Raw genomic sequence first — 16385 nt, 5'->3', positions numbered from 1 at the left:
ATCTGTGGCCTTTTAGAAACCAAACTACAACTGTTTTGGTTCCCCAGAGAAAGCTCCTCTCCCCAGGCTGGCTTTGGGCCTGGCTGAGATGATTTCCCCCAAAAGTAGGTGCCTCGAGAAGAGTGTAAGACCAAGGCAAGACCCTGTGAGGCTTTTCTTGAAATCTCCAGCAAATCCCATCATTTTCAGCTCAGGAATGTCCTGAGTTGGACATGTTTTTAATTTAGTTAGTGTCATCTGTGTATCTTCCTTGGATGTATCCGGTTTCCTTCTGAACCCGAGCAGATTTTCAGCATCTGCAACATCCTTTGTCTGGGGTCCCACAGCCTCAACGACCTGTTGTGCAAAGAACCATCTCTTTTCATGGATTTTGAAACTGGACCCTGATTTTTGATGAAAAGAGATGATTTTTTTATTCAATTATTAGTTAGTTCCTCGTTTGTCCACGTGACCAAAAAGTCCAAAATAAAGCAGAATATTTAGGGATGCTTCACCCATGTTATTTTTCAACTGACCAGAAAGTATTTTTGCAGTGATATAAAGCTTTGAAAATGGGAAAGTTAAGAGAAAATCCTCCAGAATCAAAGCTTGTTGTCAGTAGAAATCAATTTTTAATGCAGTTTTATATTCCTAATAATGTCAACAGAAAAAAACAACAAAGGGGGTTTGTGAGAGTTCGCCCAGAGCTATTTGGTGGTTAATTCATTGGTTGGGCTCAGTCTATATTTCATGAAATGTTCTGAGCTGTGCAGGTGCCAGAACATACCTGAGTTTCACAATAACTTTTTAAACCCACAGATAACATCTTTATTTTAGATAACATCCCCTTGTTTCTACAATTATCCATCAGGAGGAATTCAGTGTTTTCTGAAGTGAACCCATGGATTTAAAACCACTTAGGGAAGGGACTGGGACCTACCAGGAGCTGGGCTCTGGTGGAAGGTGGTCTCCTAGGCCTGCAGGGGCGTTGGGGGTTTAATATTCCAGCAACATTTATCATAATTTGGGGATTCTGTGCTGGATTTTACAGGAACAGTCACTTAGAAATACCCCCTCTGAATTCTCTGCTCGCTCTCCCAACCATATCCCGAGGGATGGAGACTCCCAGCCCTTTTTCCATCATTTTTCACCCCACTTCTGTTTTGTAGAGGGCCTGCATAGACTTTGCCATAAGTGCCAAGCCCCTGACCCGGTACATGCCCCAGAACAAGCAATCCTTCCAGTACAAGATGTGGAAATTCGTGGTGTCCCCTCCCTTCGAGTATTTTATCATGGTCATGATCGCCCTCAACACCATCGTCCTCATGATGAAGGTCAGTGGGATCTTACTGAAGCCTGGGCAGGGTTTGGGGGCTGACTGTGGTGTTGGAGGGAGAGGATTTGGACTCTTGACCTGGGAGCTGGGGGGGATCATCAGGAGCAACCACCGCTCCTCAGATTCCTGGTGGGATTCCTTTGGTCTCCCAAGGGAGGTGGTTCAGCTGGGATGGGATCCTGGGAATGTTCCCCTGCACGGTGTTGGTGTGGCTCGTAGCCCCTCCAGTGGGGTGGGAACTGGGCTCTGCAGGTCCTGAGCTCCAGCTCAGCCTGGGCTTCCTGCTGCAGAGCAGGGCCACGTCTTGCTCAAAATCCAGTCATGCCAAGGAAATTCAAACTGAAGGAGAAGAGATTTAGATGGGATATTGAGAAGAAACTCTTCCCTTTGAAGGTGATGAGGGGTTGAGATGGAATTCCCCAAGAAGCTGTGGCTGCCCCATCCCTGCAAGTGTCCAAGGCCAGGTTGGACAGGGCTTGGAGCAACCTGGTCTAGTTGGTCCACCCCCATGGCAGGGGGTGGATTGAGATGGACTTTAAGGTCCCTTCCAACCCAAACCATTGTTATTCTATGAAATGGCTCAATTTTGCAACAGCCTCAGAACTCTGGGATGTGATCCCCAGAACTCTGGGATGTGATCCCCAGTGCTCAGGAGGGAGGTGTGGGTGGAGAAACATTGTGGATGATGTCCCTCCTCTCCCTTGCCTATCTCAGAGTATCTTCACAGTCATGGGCTCACCTTATTCTTAGGGTCCTCTGGAATGACCCACAGTGCTGCACTTGTCCTCTGGTTTTGAGAATGCTCTTCCTCCCTCCTGGCCCATGTTGTGCTTACAGGGGGATGTCCACCAGCAGCTCCAGTGTTGGGGATATCTCCAGCTGGGACAGTGTGTAGGGAGGAGTGTCCTTCTGGAGGGACATAAATAACGTTTTGTAACCCCAAATCTTGCTTAAAGTGAGCTCAAAATCCAACACTAAAACAAGCAAGAGTTTTGCAGTCGGGCAAGTCAGCTGGGAAAGGATTTATTCTGTACATGATCTTCTGGTAACAGCTTTTCTCCCGTCCTGCTTTAGTTCTATGATGCTCCAGAAGCATATGAAGAAATGCTGAAATGCCTGAATATTGTGTTTACATCCATGTTTTCAATGGAATGTGTGCTGAAGATCATTGCCTTTGGTGTGCTGGTATGTGCCTTCCTCCTTCACCTTCCCCTGCTTCCCCTCTCCACGGAACGCTCCGCTCGTATTTCGTGACGCGCATTTAAAAACAAGCAAGAAAAAGAAAAAAACAAAAAAAGGGAAGAAAATAACCCCTGGATCCCTCTATCCCTCCCCTTGTGTTTTCATTTGGCAGAATTATTTCCGAGATGCCTGGAATGTCTTTGATTTTGTCACAGTGTTGGGAAGTATTACTGATATTTTAGTAACCGAGATCGCGGTAAGTCCCGTTCGCTCCGTTCGTAAACAAAGCTGGGCCCTGTCAAAGACATTGCACCTTCTCCCTACCAGCCTGATTCCCTGGAGCTGCCTCTGGGATTTGGGATGTCCTTGGGTGACCTGGCAGCCTGTTTTTCCATCAGCTCTGCTCTTTCCAGGGAGCTGAGCACAGCTGCCTGCCCCAAAGGCTCTTGTGAAAGGCTCTGATGAGAACGACAGTGCCGCTGCCTCTGCCAGGAAGCAGCTCTTTCTCGTTCAGCAAATCTGTCCCCGGGCCATTTTTTGCCTATTAATGGAAAAATCCTGTTGAATTTAATAGAGGGGAAAGCCCAAAAGGGCTCTGCTGTGTGATGGTGTGAGGTGCTCTGCAGGGCACACACACCCCCTCGTGTCCCCTGGGGCTCCTGCCCGGCCGTGGGCAGGGTGAGGGTGAGAAGTGATGGGAATGGAGAGCCCACACAGGCTGGGTTGGGGGAGTGTTTCTGTCACGTGCACAGATCTCTGGGGGGTCATTAAGAAACAATTAATTAAATAAACAGATTAAAATTAATAACCAAACAACTTTCCCATAGGATTTCTGGCCAGCCCTACAGGGACAGCTGTCTCCCTGCTAATGAGCCCAGTAGATCACACAACTTGCCATTAAATTATTAAATTCTAAAGGATTTTTCCAGAAGGGCAGCAAATATCTGACTCCAGCCATGACACCTTGACATTATCCAATTTATAAACTGCTCCTCTCCCAGTGCATGTTGTATCTGTATGTGATGAATTTGAACTTTACCATAACTTTTTTTCTCTCAGTCTCCTGGGATTTGCTGATAGACCTGTTTTGTGTGTGCTAAGAACTGTGCTCCCCAGGCTTCTTTACAGATGGTGGTGGAGACTGTATCACTGCTCCTAACAAAACACATTTTTACCTACCCTTTGTACCAAAACCCACACAACCCCCCAAGTTTTACTCCCCATACAAGTGTTCATTTACCAGCTGGTGAATCCTCTCCTACGCTTTGAATTACCTTTTGTTTTCAGTGCAGCCAGGTTTAGACTAATCAAAACAAACCCAAGGTCTGGGTGCCACCTCTCTGAGTGCTGGATGCTTCCACTCCCTCTGCCATGGGATGTTTTCTTGCCAAACTTTTGCTGTGGTTTGAAAACTTGTGCAAAGATTCATGAGTGAGCCAAAAACAGACACTGCCACTTCTCCTCCACCCTCCTTTGGCCACTTTCCTGGGAGGAAGCAGCACAGGCAGCTCACACAGGGTGAGGAGCCTCTGCTCTCTCTGAGATTGGTGTCTTCTCCCTCAGCAAGGTGTCTCCTTCACAACACCAAGCCCATGTGCTGCTTCTTAAAACCCTCATTGTGGAGCTGTTTTGCAGCCAGTGGTGTTGCCCATTCCCTGCTCAGCTAACAGGCCACTGCCTCTCCCTCCAGCTCCCAAGGGATGGCCTCAGGGAGGGTGTCTGGCATCTGGAAAGTTGGCTGTGGACTGATCAGGTTGGGCTGTGAGGCATCACTGGATTTGATGGCATCACCCCTCCCCTCCACAGGGCTTTCCCTGGTTTCCAGCATCGAAGGCAGCAGCAATTTGGAGTGTGAATTAGCCCTAAAACCAGTCTAACTCCAATAGGGTCAAGCTCCCAAACACCTATATGCCTTTCCATTCTCCTCCCATGTGGAAAAGAAGAGGTTTTTGGTTTATGAGTAGCCAGATCCTTTAAGTCAAACATTAGAGAGGACTTTCTTATGCAGGTTGACACCTTCCCCTGGCACTGTGAGGCTGATCACAAACATCTCTTAATTAGAAAAGCCCAGTACCACTCCAGCCCCTGATCTCTTGGTCCTCTGTCTGTGTCTGCAGACCTGTTGGAGCTCTGCTCTCTCTAAATATTCCCCTTCTGCAGCAGCCAGGTGGGATCAGTCTCTTCTCCCAAGTACTACCTGGCAGGACAAGAGGAAACAGCCTCCAGTTGCACCAGGGGAGGTTTAGGTTGGATATTAGGAACGATTTCTTCATGAGAAGAGTGGCCAGGCACTGGCACAGGCTGCCCAGGGCAGTGGTGGAGTCCTTATCCCTGGAGGGATTTAAAAGCTGTGTGGCACTTGGGGACATGTTTTAGAGGTGGCCTTGGCAGTGCTGGGGACTTGATGATCTCAGAGATCTTTTCCAACTTAAAAGCTTCTCTGATTCTGTGTAGCCATCCTGTCTCCTTCCCACAGGCTTTTCCCTGCAGACAGAGAGTGCCCAGGGGTCATTCCCCCCTCCCACCTTCTTGCTAGACTTGCTTTTCAACACTCCTTTCACACAGCTCCTCTCTGAGGTTTCTGCAGCCCCTGATGTCTGTGCAGCAGCACTGCCATCCCCACCAGCACCCCCTTCCACATCCATCCCAGCCTCAGACAGGGACAACGGGCTGAGGGGTCAAAGGCCTCGTGCTCAGGAGGCTTAGTTTGCTTCAAGGTGACCCTGATGCACAGGTCTCTGCACCACTGCTTAGCTACCCCAGTGGGGCCCCAAAACTCACATTTCTGACAGAATTAACAGTGGCAGCAAATAATGGCAGCTGTCAGGAGGCCTCTGGTGGAGCAGTTTGTGCTGCTTCAGCCAGTGCCACGGGGTGGAGGTGCTCCTGTACCAGGGTCTCCACTGCCACCACGAGCCTTCCTGGCCTCCAGGCCAGGTTGGATGGGCCATGTGGGAGTTGTCCCTTCCCATGGCAGGAGCGGAACGAGATGAGCTTTAAGGTCCCTTTTAACATAAACCCTTCTGTGATTTTATGTTTCTCCCCTTTCCAGTCCTGAGGATGGAAAAACAGGCAGAAGGATCCAGCACTCTGCTGCTGTGCCATGTTGTTGGCTCCATGACAGGCTGCAGTTAGGGGTATTCTGACCCAAAACACAGCAGGGGTAACCCAAGGGGTCCCACACCTGCCTGGCAACGCCAGGACCCTTTTCTGCTGCCTGCAAAGTGACAGCAAAAATATATGTAAGGTATATTCTGGCAGAGCTACATTTTAAACCATCTCTGTAATATCTGTTAAACGATTAGTTAAATTTGTTTGTACCTAAACACAGTTTAATACAATACATTAAAAATGTATAAAAGGGCTGAAAAGCCTGAAGCAGTGATGAGAACATGGTCTTTGCAGACAGCAGGGACTGAAGGGAGGGCCGGTGGGTGCCTCATTCCCAGAGCACAGCCCTGGTGTGTGGCCTCCAACCTTTCATCCCACGGCCTCTGCCCACCCTCTCTTTGTATTCCCAACCTCTTTATATTCCCAGGTAAGGCAGAGCAGTAACTTAGGCTGGGGATGAGCATCTGCTCTGCACAAAGTGCCACAGCTGATGCTTTCTTCACCTTCCTCAGGGTGTGCCCAGGGGTGCAGCAGCTCCATCGTGGAGTGGAGAATAACCAGAGAGGAGAACAGGTCTTGACTCCTCACCACCCCGAAGCTGTGTCCCCAGCAGAGTGTTCCCTCTTCTCCATCTGCCCTCCTGTTAGAGTTTGGAACTGGCTCCCCGCCAAGTTCCTGAGATCCAGTGAAAAGCCTCCGACAAAGAAGGAGAGAGAAAAAACTATGAAAAAACCCAGAATAGCAGAACTATATTGAAATATATATATATTTACATATATCACATTTAGGCATTCACATACTATGTACACACAAAAAAGAACCCCAAACAATCCCCCTAAAAGGGGAAGGGAAAAGGGACAAAGCCACAAAAGAGGGACAAAACCACAGAAGAAACCCGAAGCAGGTATGCACAATCAATAAAAACTAGTAAAAGAAAATCTTACTACTCTCCTTGAGATAGCAGAATTGCGCCAAACGACCACTGGCACCCTCCGCCTCCCAAGGCCTACAAGGCCTCACTAGGCCGCACTAGGCCTCACTAGGCCGCACTAGGCCGCACTAGGCCTCACTAGGCCTCACTAGGCCGCACTAGGCCTCACTCCCTCACACCAGCAGGACTGACAGCAGAGAACCTGTGCCTTCAGATCCATCCTTCTTATTTATGCCTCTGCTTATGTAAAGAATAGCATGGAATACTGGGAATATAGGGTAATTGCCTGGTTACAAGCTGGTCTCCAGGAAGGCCTAGACTAAAACTATCCCACCTCCTCAGCTCCAGCCCCCCCTCAGCTGATGGGCACTACGGGCAGAGTTGGGTGGCAGCCCCTGTCAGTCCCTCCTTGTGCATCCAGCCCTCTTGTCACCCATCCCCTGGGAGTTCTCCAGCTGGGAGGTCCCTGTGGCAGCCACAGCGTGACCCTGTCAGCCTCCATCTGTCCTGCACCAGGAGCCCTCCAGCTCCCTTGGAGATCCAGGGGTTTTCTAGGTTTTCTGGGTGTCACCCCGAGATCAGGCTCACAAAGCACCATTATTTTTTCCCATGACTGTATTTTCCAGCCGTAAATGTTCTCCAAGGTAAATAAACCCGCTCACCTGGGGCGGGGGGGTTGTCTCCTCTTGAGAGACTTGGCTTCCACCAGCCTTGCTGCATCGGTACCTTTAACCCACGGAAAAGTAAAGACAAAAGGAAAAGAAATGTGTTGATGAATTGCTTTGTTTCAATTTTGTAATCATGCCATATGTAATTTACTTTGTGATTGTAGTGGAATATATATTTTTTTTTTTTTTATTTCCTTAGGCAAAAAAAAAAAGTGAATGTCAGTTTTTTGACCCTCTCAGTAATCAAGGGAAAATAGGTGGCTTTAAGGAGAAGGTGTCCTTGTGGACACATCCAGAGTGGGAGTTTGGCAAACTGACATCTATTTCTATGCCTGGAAATATAAAAAAAAAACACCTCCTGAGAAGTGTTTGTGAATTGTCTCCCAATTTGCATTACAAACTGAAATGCAAATCACTACTGCACTGTGTGTGTTACCTTTAGGATCTCAGAACCTGTTTTTGGTTTGAAGCATTTTTTCTTTATATAATTCCCATAAAATAACACCCCCCTCCCCCGATACCTGATAGTTTCTTTTCCCTCAATGAAATTTTTCAGAGTTTCCTTTTTTGCTTGTCCTGATTACTCATTTTCTCTTTTTGTTTCCCTGTTTTGTTCTTTATTTTCCTTAATCTACCTGCTGAAATCACGCCATCCAATCAACATACAATGCGAAAACCATGTCTCCGTCTGTATGTTGTGCACCTGCTGCTCAAAACAAAAAAAAAAACCCTAAATTTGTAAATAACTCTTGCCAATATCCATCCATGAAAACATCACATATAGGACACGGTTGGTTTCATTGAATTTAAACAATTCTTTCAAGCCTCTGCTTTTATTTTCTCTCGTTTTTCTTTTGATTTGATAAGTTGTTTGGTTTGGTTTTTCTGAGTTTTTTTTTGATGAGATTTCCGATTGCACTGGTGAAAAAGCCTCACTGCAGCACTGCCCCAAACTGGCTTCTTTCTGCACCTCCTTCCCTGGGCTAATTGGTGACATGAGGCAAACCCAGTTACCAATAGCTCTGCTCTCTGTTCCCCCCCACTTTGCTAAAGGGGAGACTCCCACTTGCCTTATTTCCATGGAAAACGGGATGGGATGATTAGGAGGGAATGATGCTCCTGGATGGGCTGGAGAGGAGAAGATTGGCTGGCTGGGAAATGCTTCACTTTAAAACCGGTGGCACCAAATTCAGCTCTTGGAAAGTGGGTTTGGTTTCTTTTGAACAAGATGTTTTCTGCCAAAAAACCCCCAGTATTATAAGGCAGAAACATTCTGAAGTGATGACAGACTTGCTGCCCTCAAATCAAAAGAGAAATTATTAAAATGATAGAAAAAATTATCTTTACTCCACTTGGAAAATTCCCTGTGATACCAGCCCGTAGAATTATTTTGGACACAGAGTCCCTGGGATGCAAAACCAAACATCTCAAGTTAAAGCATAAATTGTGGTATGAACAAAGCTGAAAAGTACCAGGAGCCACATCCCACTGGGAATTTAGTGCCTGATTCCAAAGATGCCTTTGGAAATCCTGGCCTTTTTCTTTGAAAATTAAGCAAAAGAGAATGAATAAAGAAAAATGCAATCTAAATATATTTTTTCCCCGATATTTAATTATCTTGGCTATGGTTAATAACACAAAGGAGACCATAAGCTTATCAAAAATCTTTGCTTGGCCACCTGACAACAGCTCTTGGATCTGTAACATCTGCATTTCCTGCTGCACAGTTGCTGTTAAGACACAAATCAGGGGGAATCTTCATGCCAGGCTGCACAGAAGCTCCATGACCGTTCATGGAGGGTCACAGGGGGGATTTCCCAGGAAGCAGCAAAGGAGAAAATGACAATGTGTGAGAGAAAATTTGCCCTGTGCGAGCCAAGAAGGGAATTTCTGTGGTGGCTGGAAGTGCTACAGATGTGTGGCAGCAGTGAGATGTTGTCTGCTGCACCCCTGGCCCAGGCAGCACAGAAAAGTGCCCTGGCATCAGCTGTGAAAATATACTGGAAAAAAACCAGTTTATCTCCATTTGGCCAAATTTTGGTCCACGTTCAGGTGAAGGATTTCAAAGGTCACCCTGCTGTTTGTTAGGATCGCAGTTGCTATTTCACAGAGACGAGTCCAGGCTCCTTCCATCACCTGGCATCCCAGTGAGGTCTCTGGAGAACCACATTGTCCTCCTGAGATGTTTTCTTCCTTCCACTGCTGCTGCTGGGACACTGCAGTGAGTGCAGCAGGAGCTCCAAAGTTCAAGGGAAGCCTGGAGGAGTCTGAAATCAGAGCTCACCAGGGGCTGCAGCTTCTTCAAGAGGGGCAGCTCCAATCCCTGCTCTCCATGAGCAGTGACAGCACCCAGGGAACGGCTGGAGCTGTGTCAGGGCAGGGTCAGGTTGGATCCCAGGAAAAGGTTCTTCCCCCAGAGGGTGGTTGGCACTGCCCAGGCTCCCCAGGGCAGTGGGCACAGCACCAAGGCTGCCAGAGCTCCAGGAGGGTTTGGACAATGCTCTGAGGACCAGGGTGGGATTGTTGGGGTGTCTGTGCAGGGCCAGGAGCTGGCCAGGAGAAGATCCTTGTGGGTTCTTCCAACTCAGGATATTCTGTGAAGCAGGGAAAAAGGAGAGATCTCGGCATCACCCACAGAAAATCATTCTTCCAGCATTCCAGGCTCAAGATGGAAGGACTGATATGATGTAACTGCAATGACAGAGTCCTTAAGGCATAGATGAGTGTGGCAAAAATCTTCAAAAATCCTCTTAAAATCAGCAATGGATTCCCTGAGCTTCAGAGGAAGCCAGGACCCTGTGCAAGGTTCAGGAACAGTTCTGGCAACGCCACGGACATTTAAATGGGAACAAGGCCACTTCCTCAACAGTAGTTTCTCAACAGAATAAGTTAATTCTTGTCGATGCCAGATGAAGAGAAATGCTAAAGCTTCCTGAGCGATCCCATTTTTGCCTTGGTCAGATGCCTCTTCCAGCAGCTCTTTCTGCATCCCTGGGGACAGTGGGCACAGCTCCTGTGCTGGGCAGGAGATCATCCTGCTGCTGAGGGTGCTGCAGGAACAGCCCCAGGCGATGGCTGCACACCCTGCTCTTCATGGCTTCTGTCCTTTTCCATGTGGAAAACTCTGGGGCTCCCAACAGAAGAAGGATGTGGAGCTGCTGGAGCCCAGAGGAGGCCAAGAAGATGCTCTGAGGGCTGGAGCCCCTCTGCTCTGGAGCCAGGCTGGGAGAGCTGGGGGGGTTCACCTCGAGAAGAGAAGGCTCCAGGGAGACCTGAGAGCCCCTTCCAGGGCCTAAAGGGGCTCCAGGAGAGCTGGAGAGGGACTGGGGACAAGGGATGGAGGGACTGGACAAGGGGGAATGGCTTCCCACTGCCAGAGGGTGGGGTTAGATGGGATACTGGGAAGAAGTTTTTTACAGTGAGGGTGGGGAGGCCCTGGCACAGGTTGCCCAGAGAAGCTGTGGCTGACCCTGGATCCCTGGAAGTGTCCAAGGCCAGGTTGGAAGGGTCTTGGAGCAACCTGTTCTAGTGGAAGGTGTCCCTGCCCATGGCAGGGGGTGGAAGGAGAGGAGCTTTAAGGTCCCTTCCAACCCAACCCAATTTGTGATTCTATGAAAACAAGGGTAAAAGATAAGGCTGCCCATGGTGGGACAGCAATCAAGGCCAGTTTGTTATCCATGATATCTGTTCTCCCTGTTTCCTCCTGCTTTGCAGTTTGTTCAGGGATTTATCACTCATCTGAGCTCCTGTGGTGGGAAGTGGTGGCAGTGCCCAGGCCCTGGCTGGTGACTGGGTACCTTCAGTACCAGACCTTCCTCTTTCAGGAAAACAGGGCCAGGGCAGGGGGAAATGCTTTTCCCAAACATAATTTTGGAGCTGCCAGGTGGATCATACCATCCCAAAGCTCTGGTGCCTGTTGTGAGGACCAAACAGCCATGAGCATCTGTGCAACAGGAAAGCAACCAAAAAAACCCGGGAAGAATGACCTGGATAATCATGTGACACATCCCAGGGGTGGCTGAGTGGGGGGAGAATTGATGCAAAGCACTGTTGTACCCGAGAAATATCGCACTGTGGAGTTTCCCCTTCAGCTGCATGTGACTCTTAACTCCTGCCTGGAGGGCTGAGGTGTCGAAGGACGGGTTTTCTCCGTGGTGTGCTGGGGGTGGCACAGGCAGAGCCCTCCCACCCATCCCCAGCGTGTGCAATTTGGCCTCCCCACAGCAGAGAACTGTCCTTCGAACCGTCCCGGCGTCGGGGACGGGGGATTTGCCTGGGTTGTGAGGGATCCCACTGCGCCTTAGGGACTGCAGGAGTCAAAGAGGGAGGCTTAGAGGCTGGGGAATAAAAATTGTACAGACTGTTTGTCCCTCCAAATCCCAGGGAATGGGGCATTACAGGCATAACTACACTGTTTTGAACCCCTTTCCCATTTATCCCCGTTTTCCATGTACAAAGCCCAGCCTGTGCTCAGCACGACCTCTCAGGCAGCCCAGCCCAAAGCAGATGTTGAGCATCCTGTCAGCTCTGATTATGAGGCCACAGCAAAGTCTGAGCAAGACAATGTTCTTGCTGTTAAGCTGCAGGACCGTGGGAAGAGGGAGGGACAGCAGGGTCAGGGGAGAGATGGATCCTGCAGACACTGTCCGAGTGCTCCTTGGAAGAGCATAAGGCTGGAGCACAGGAAAGGTCTGGCTTGAGCATTGCTCTGAAGTTTAAACTCTGTCAGCCTTCCAGGCCTGAAAGTGCTGTGAATGCCACATGAGGTCTGGTCTAGTTCCCACTGTTGGGAAGACCTGGTTCAAACAGGTTCTGGGTTAAAGCTCTGCCTTGCCCCGTGGAGCTCATCAGCCCCGCAGGGGGAACGGGGGGACAGGGACCAGCTTAGTGATGGCACCTCCTTATCCAGCTGAGTGCCAGCTCTGCCCCACGGGCCCTTACGTGCCAAGGTGAGTCCAGCTGCAATGTGGTGAAGGGAAGGTAAGCCATGAGTGAAACCAAGCTGAGCTGATGCTCCGAGACAAGCGTTCCATCCCGAGTGCCTGTTCTCCCGCCCTCCAACAACCCAGGGGAATCCTGCCTGTGCTTTGCCTGCCAGAGCTGGCTCTGTCGCTGACTGGAATGAGCTCCGTGTTGTCCTGCTCTTTCATGGAACATACCTGTGCTTTTCTCTTTTCTCTTTATTTGAGGACTGAGTCTGATTGACGGTCTGTGCCTAACTCTGAGCTGCTTGTGTTTTTAACCTGAGAGAAACCGAGTGCATGCCTGAGACTGATTTCTTGGACTCTTTGATGGGATTGGTGGAATGCAATGCTAATGGCCCAAAAACTGAGCTGGCATTTAAAGAAATGAATAGATCCAACAAGCCCCCCAATTTCAGCATGAGCTCTGTAGCCAAACTGTGGGTCAGTTCAATGTGACTGGGTGTCACCTGGTAAAACAATAATACAAGGGAAATACTATTTTTGCTCATCTTTACCAACAAGAGCTCCTTATGATTATATTTTCTGCTCCACTGCTTGCTAGTTTAAAGTAGGATGCTTTCTCTCTTTAGCTCGCTCAGTCAAAATAAGTGGCTGTGAACAGAGATTCACAAATAAGTGAATTGGGATCAGTATGGAAAGGGGCAATATTTTTTTATCTCCTTCAAATAGGAGGGCAAGAGGGATCTGGCTTTTGCATGTTTTCTTTTGGAAAGAACCCTCTCTAGATTAGCTCATTGGGGCAAGAAACCTCTTTCCCCTGAAGGAAAGAAAAAAAAAAAAAAAGATGGGGTGAGGGGTGGGGAGAATCATCCAAAACAAATGGAAATCTGAATCTGTCTCCAGCAGTTCTTTGATCCACCTGCAAAGGCACATTTAATGGCAATTGGAAAAACCAGCAGGTTCCTAAGGCATCCTCCTGCTGTTGAAAGCTCAACCTCCCCAGCTGACTCGCTGCCATTGATCCATCTCCCAAACAAGTCTTTCTGGTGCCCTTTCTCTTTGATGAACCTGTCCAGTTACTCTCTGTATAAACAGATCTAAAACCTGCAGGTTGGCAAACATCCTCATTCCTTCAAGGATGTTTGAATCTTCACTGGACAGTGCCTTTCTTTGTTACATTACAGGCTGTACACGCCTGTCTTGGCTTAAGTTCAGTTCAGAGCTGACCAAGACGTCCAAACAACCTCATTCCTTACAAAATGAAAATATGGCACCATTCCCTCTCCCTGAGTCTTTATGGGGGAGAAAAATCTGCCTTTCTCAAAGCAAATCAGACCTCCATGGACAGCGTGAAAGGGCCTTTTCTGTCACTGACCCAGTAGCAGAGGGGAGGGCTCTTGTGGAGAGGGATTTTCTCATTCTTGCTGCATGTGGAGTGATCTGCACTGACGAATGTTTCTTTTGGAAGGTTTTCTGGTGGCCGATTTGCTGCTTAGATCGTGAAGCTGGTAATTTTAATTTCTTTTTTCGCGGGCTGTGGTTTCCGAGCGCGTTAATTTCTGAAGGACACAAAACCTTTACTTTCCGCAGGACAACTTCATCAACCTCAGCTTCCTGAGGCTCTTCAGGGCAGCCAGGCTCATCAAACTCCTCCGCCAGGGCTACACCATCCGAATCCTGCTCTGGACATTCGTGCAGTCCTTTAAGGTGAGTTTGAGAGACGTGGGGACTTGGTGCATCCACAGCGTCCTCCGCTGGGGATCAAACAGCTCCCCTTGCCAAGGGAATTCCCTCTGCACCACCATTGCATCACAGGGATATTAATTCTGCAGGGAAGCGAACTGGGTAGCACTGACCAGCCCCTGAACGCTGCATTTTGGAAGATGAGTCCAAAAGGCTGCTGGTGCAGATTCCAGCGGGTGCACAGAGCTCAGGCTGCCCTTGAAACCACCCCAAAATCCCCGTGGCAAAGCCTTGATGCTCAAGCATTGGCATAAGGAAGTGGTGCCCTGGTGACTGTTATTTGCCTGCAGCGAGTGGGAGGTCAAATTGCTTTCACCAGGATTTGGGTGTTGTAGAAGGTGGCAGAGGCAAACCCCAAACCGCTGGGGTTTGGTGACACAAACTGGGGAGCTGCAGAACACAGGGCTGGGCTTTGATGACGTGGAGGATTTTAAAAAGATGAGGTGTTGTTCTGAAGTGCAGGCAGTTGCTTGGCCTGGTTTCCCTTCCAGCAAGACTCAGCACGTTGTGGCCCAGGGGTGACTTCTGCTCCAAGTGACCCTAAACCAACTGCCTTACAGCAGAGCACTGCTCAGCCCGTGCTTAGCTGTGAGCCAGCTCTTTTCCACACCTAAATAAGAGCCCACACGCCCCAAAGCTGCTTATTTTTGTTTTGCAGCCCATTTGTGCATTGTTTGGGGCTTTAACTCTGGTTATGGGGCTTGCTCAGGTGCTGGAGTGCAGAGAGGAGAACATATAACGTGAAATCAAGACTGATCCCAAGCTCCAACACAAGGGCAGAGCTCCAGTCCCTGCCAGGCAGATGTTCCCACTCAGGAGGGTGTCCTTGGACTGTGTGGCCTTGGCTGGATCTTGGCAGAGGGGCTCAGCCCTGGCCTTTTCCAGCACAGCCCCGACCCTTTCCAAGGGTGTGTGCAGAGAGCTGCCCTGAAACGGAGACGGGACACTCCTGCACTGCCTGGGGAGCTCTCTGTCTGTCTGTCTGTCCCCCCAAAGCTGAGTTCTCAGTCTTTGATCCTTGTGCAAAGGTGTCCAGCAGAAACCACATCAGCCCTTTGCCCCAGAGTTCCTTCGGGTTTTGCCCCTGGGGGACATCAAAGGCATCGGGGGGGGGGGGGGCATCAGCACTGGCCAGGCAAGGGAGGGGATTGTCCTGCCCTGCTCTGGGCTGGGGCAGCCTCACCTCGAGTGCTGGGGGCAGTTTTGGGAGGACACAATGTAAAAAAAAGATCTAAAGCTGTTGGAAAGCATCCAAAGGAGGGACACAAGGATGGTGAAGGGTCTGGAGGGGCCATAGGAGGAGTGGCTGAGGGCACTTGGGGTGTTCAGCTGGAGAAGAGGAGACTGAGGGCAGAGCTCAGGGCAGTTCCACCTTCCTGGGCAGGGGCAGAGGAGGGGCAGGGACTGAGCTCTGCTCTGGGGGGACCAGGGACAGCACCCAGGGAATGGCTGGAGCTGTGCCAGGGCAGGGTCAGGTTGGATCTCAGGGAAAGGTTCTTCCCCCAGAGGGTGGTTGGGCACTGCCCAGGCTCCCCAGGGCAGTGGGCACAGCCCCAAGGCTGCCAGAGCTCCAGGAGGGTTTGGACAATGCTCTGAGGGCCAGGGTGGGATTGTTGGGGTGTCTGTGCAGGGCCAGGAGTTGGACTGGATGGTCCTGGTGGGTCCTTTCCGACTCAGGATATTTTATAATTCTGTGATTCCCACTGGGCCCCCCATGGCTGTATAACCCCTCTCCTGCCCCCAGCACCACATGGGCTAATCCTATGGCAAGACTTCTCCTTTTTTCAGCCATTACCAATTAAGAAGCATTAATTACCCATTTGTTTAGCCCAAGTGGAAAGCAGCTATCACTCTCAGCTTGGGTGACATAATTACATCGCAGCCTCCACTGATTTCTTGCTAAAACTCAGAAGCTTTTTGTCCTCCTGGGCCTGCAATCTGTGCCTGTTTCAGAGCAGCAACTCATTTCTGGGATGGATATGTTTTTTTTCTCAGACTACATTTACAGCAAGGTCATTAAAAATTAACATTCATACAATTATGCATAGAAAGTGCCAGGGCCTGCTGGTAGTTCCAGTGCTCGCTGGGAAGCTTTGGGTTGTGTTTTCCCTGCTTGCAAGGATACACAGAGAGCCTTTGGAAAGCCCTGGCTGTTCTGGGATTGATGAATTCGTGGCTCCAGGGGGGTCATTGACAGAGCTGTTCACATTCTCCTCCCAGCTCCTTCACTTGAAGGACAAATGCCACAAAACACAGGGATTAAACACTCCTGGGTGCTGTGCCTTTGCTGTCATTAACACCACCTTCTCCTTTCCCACAGGCCTTGCCTTATGTGTGTCTCCTCATTGCAATGCTCTTCTTCATCTATGCCATTATTGGCATGCAGGTAAAACATTTGGCTCTCCTTCTGCCCACACTCAGCCTGGGTTTGTTCAGGGAGCAGCTGGGTTATTGCCTCCTCAGCTGGCTTAGGAGGAGGCAAAAGGCTCTTCTTGTCTGGTGTCAGGGAA

General features: G+C 49.5%; 1 protein-coding gene across 13 annotated transcripts in view; it reads left to right on the top strand.

The window, feature by feature from the left end:
- The window catches only part of CACNA1B (calcium voltage-gated channel subunit alpha1 B), a 317185-nt gene that overhangs the window by 254166 nt on the left and 46634 nt on the right, over positions 1-16385 (top strand). For all 13 annotated transcript variants that reach the window (XM_064677120.1, XM_064677125.1, XM_064677122.1 and 10 more), the window contains 5 exons: positions 1149-1313; positions 2390-2500; positions 2670-2753; positions 13723-13839; positions 16196-16261. In XM_064677120.1, coding sequence (XP_064533190.1) covers positions 1149-1313; positions 2390-2500; positions 2670-2753; positions 13723-13839; positions 16196-16261 — 543 coding nt within the window. The remainder of the gene's footprint in view (positions 1-1148; positions 1314-2389; positions 2501-2669; positions 2754-13722; positions 13840-16195; positions 16262-16385) is intronic.

Source organism: Pseudopipra pipra, chromosome 20 (assembly GCF_036250125.1).
Source record: "Pseudopipra pipra isolate bDixPip1 chromosome 20, bDixPip1.hap1, whole genome shotgun sequence".
Taxonomy (NCBI): domain Eukaryota; kingdom Metazoa; phylum Chordata; class Aves; order Passeriformes; family Pipridae; genus Pseudopipra; species Pseudopipra pipra.
Note: the sequence above shows the minus strand (reverse complement) of the source record. Positions and strands in the feature narration are given on the sequence as shown.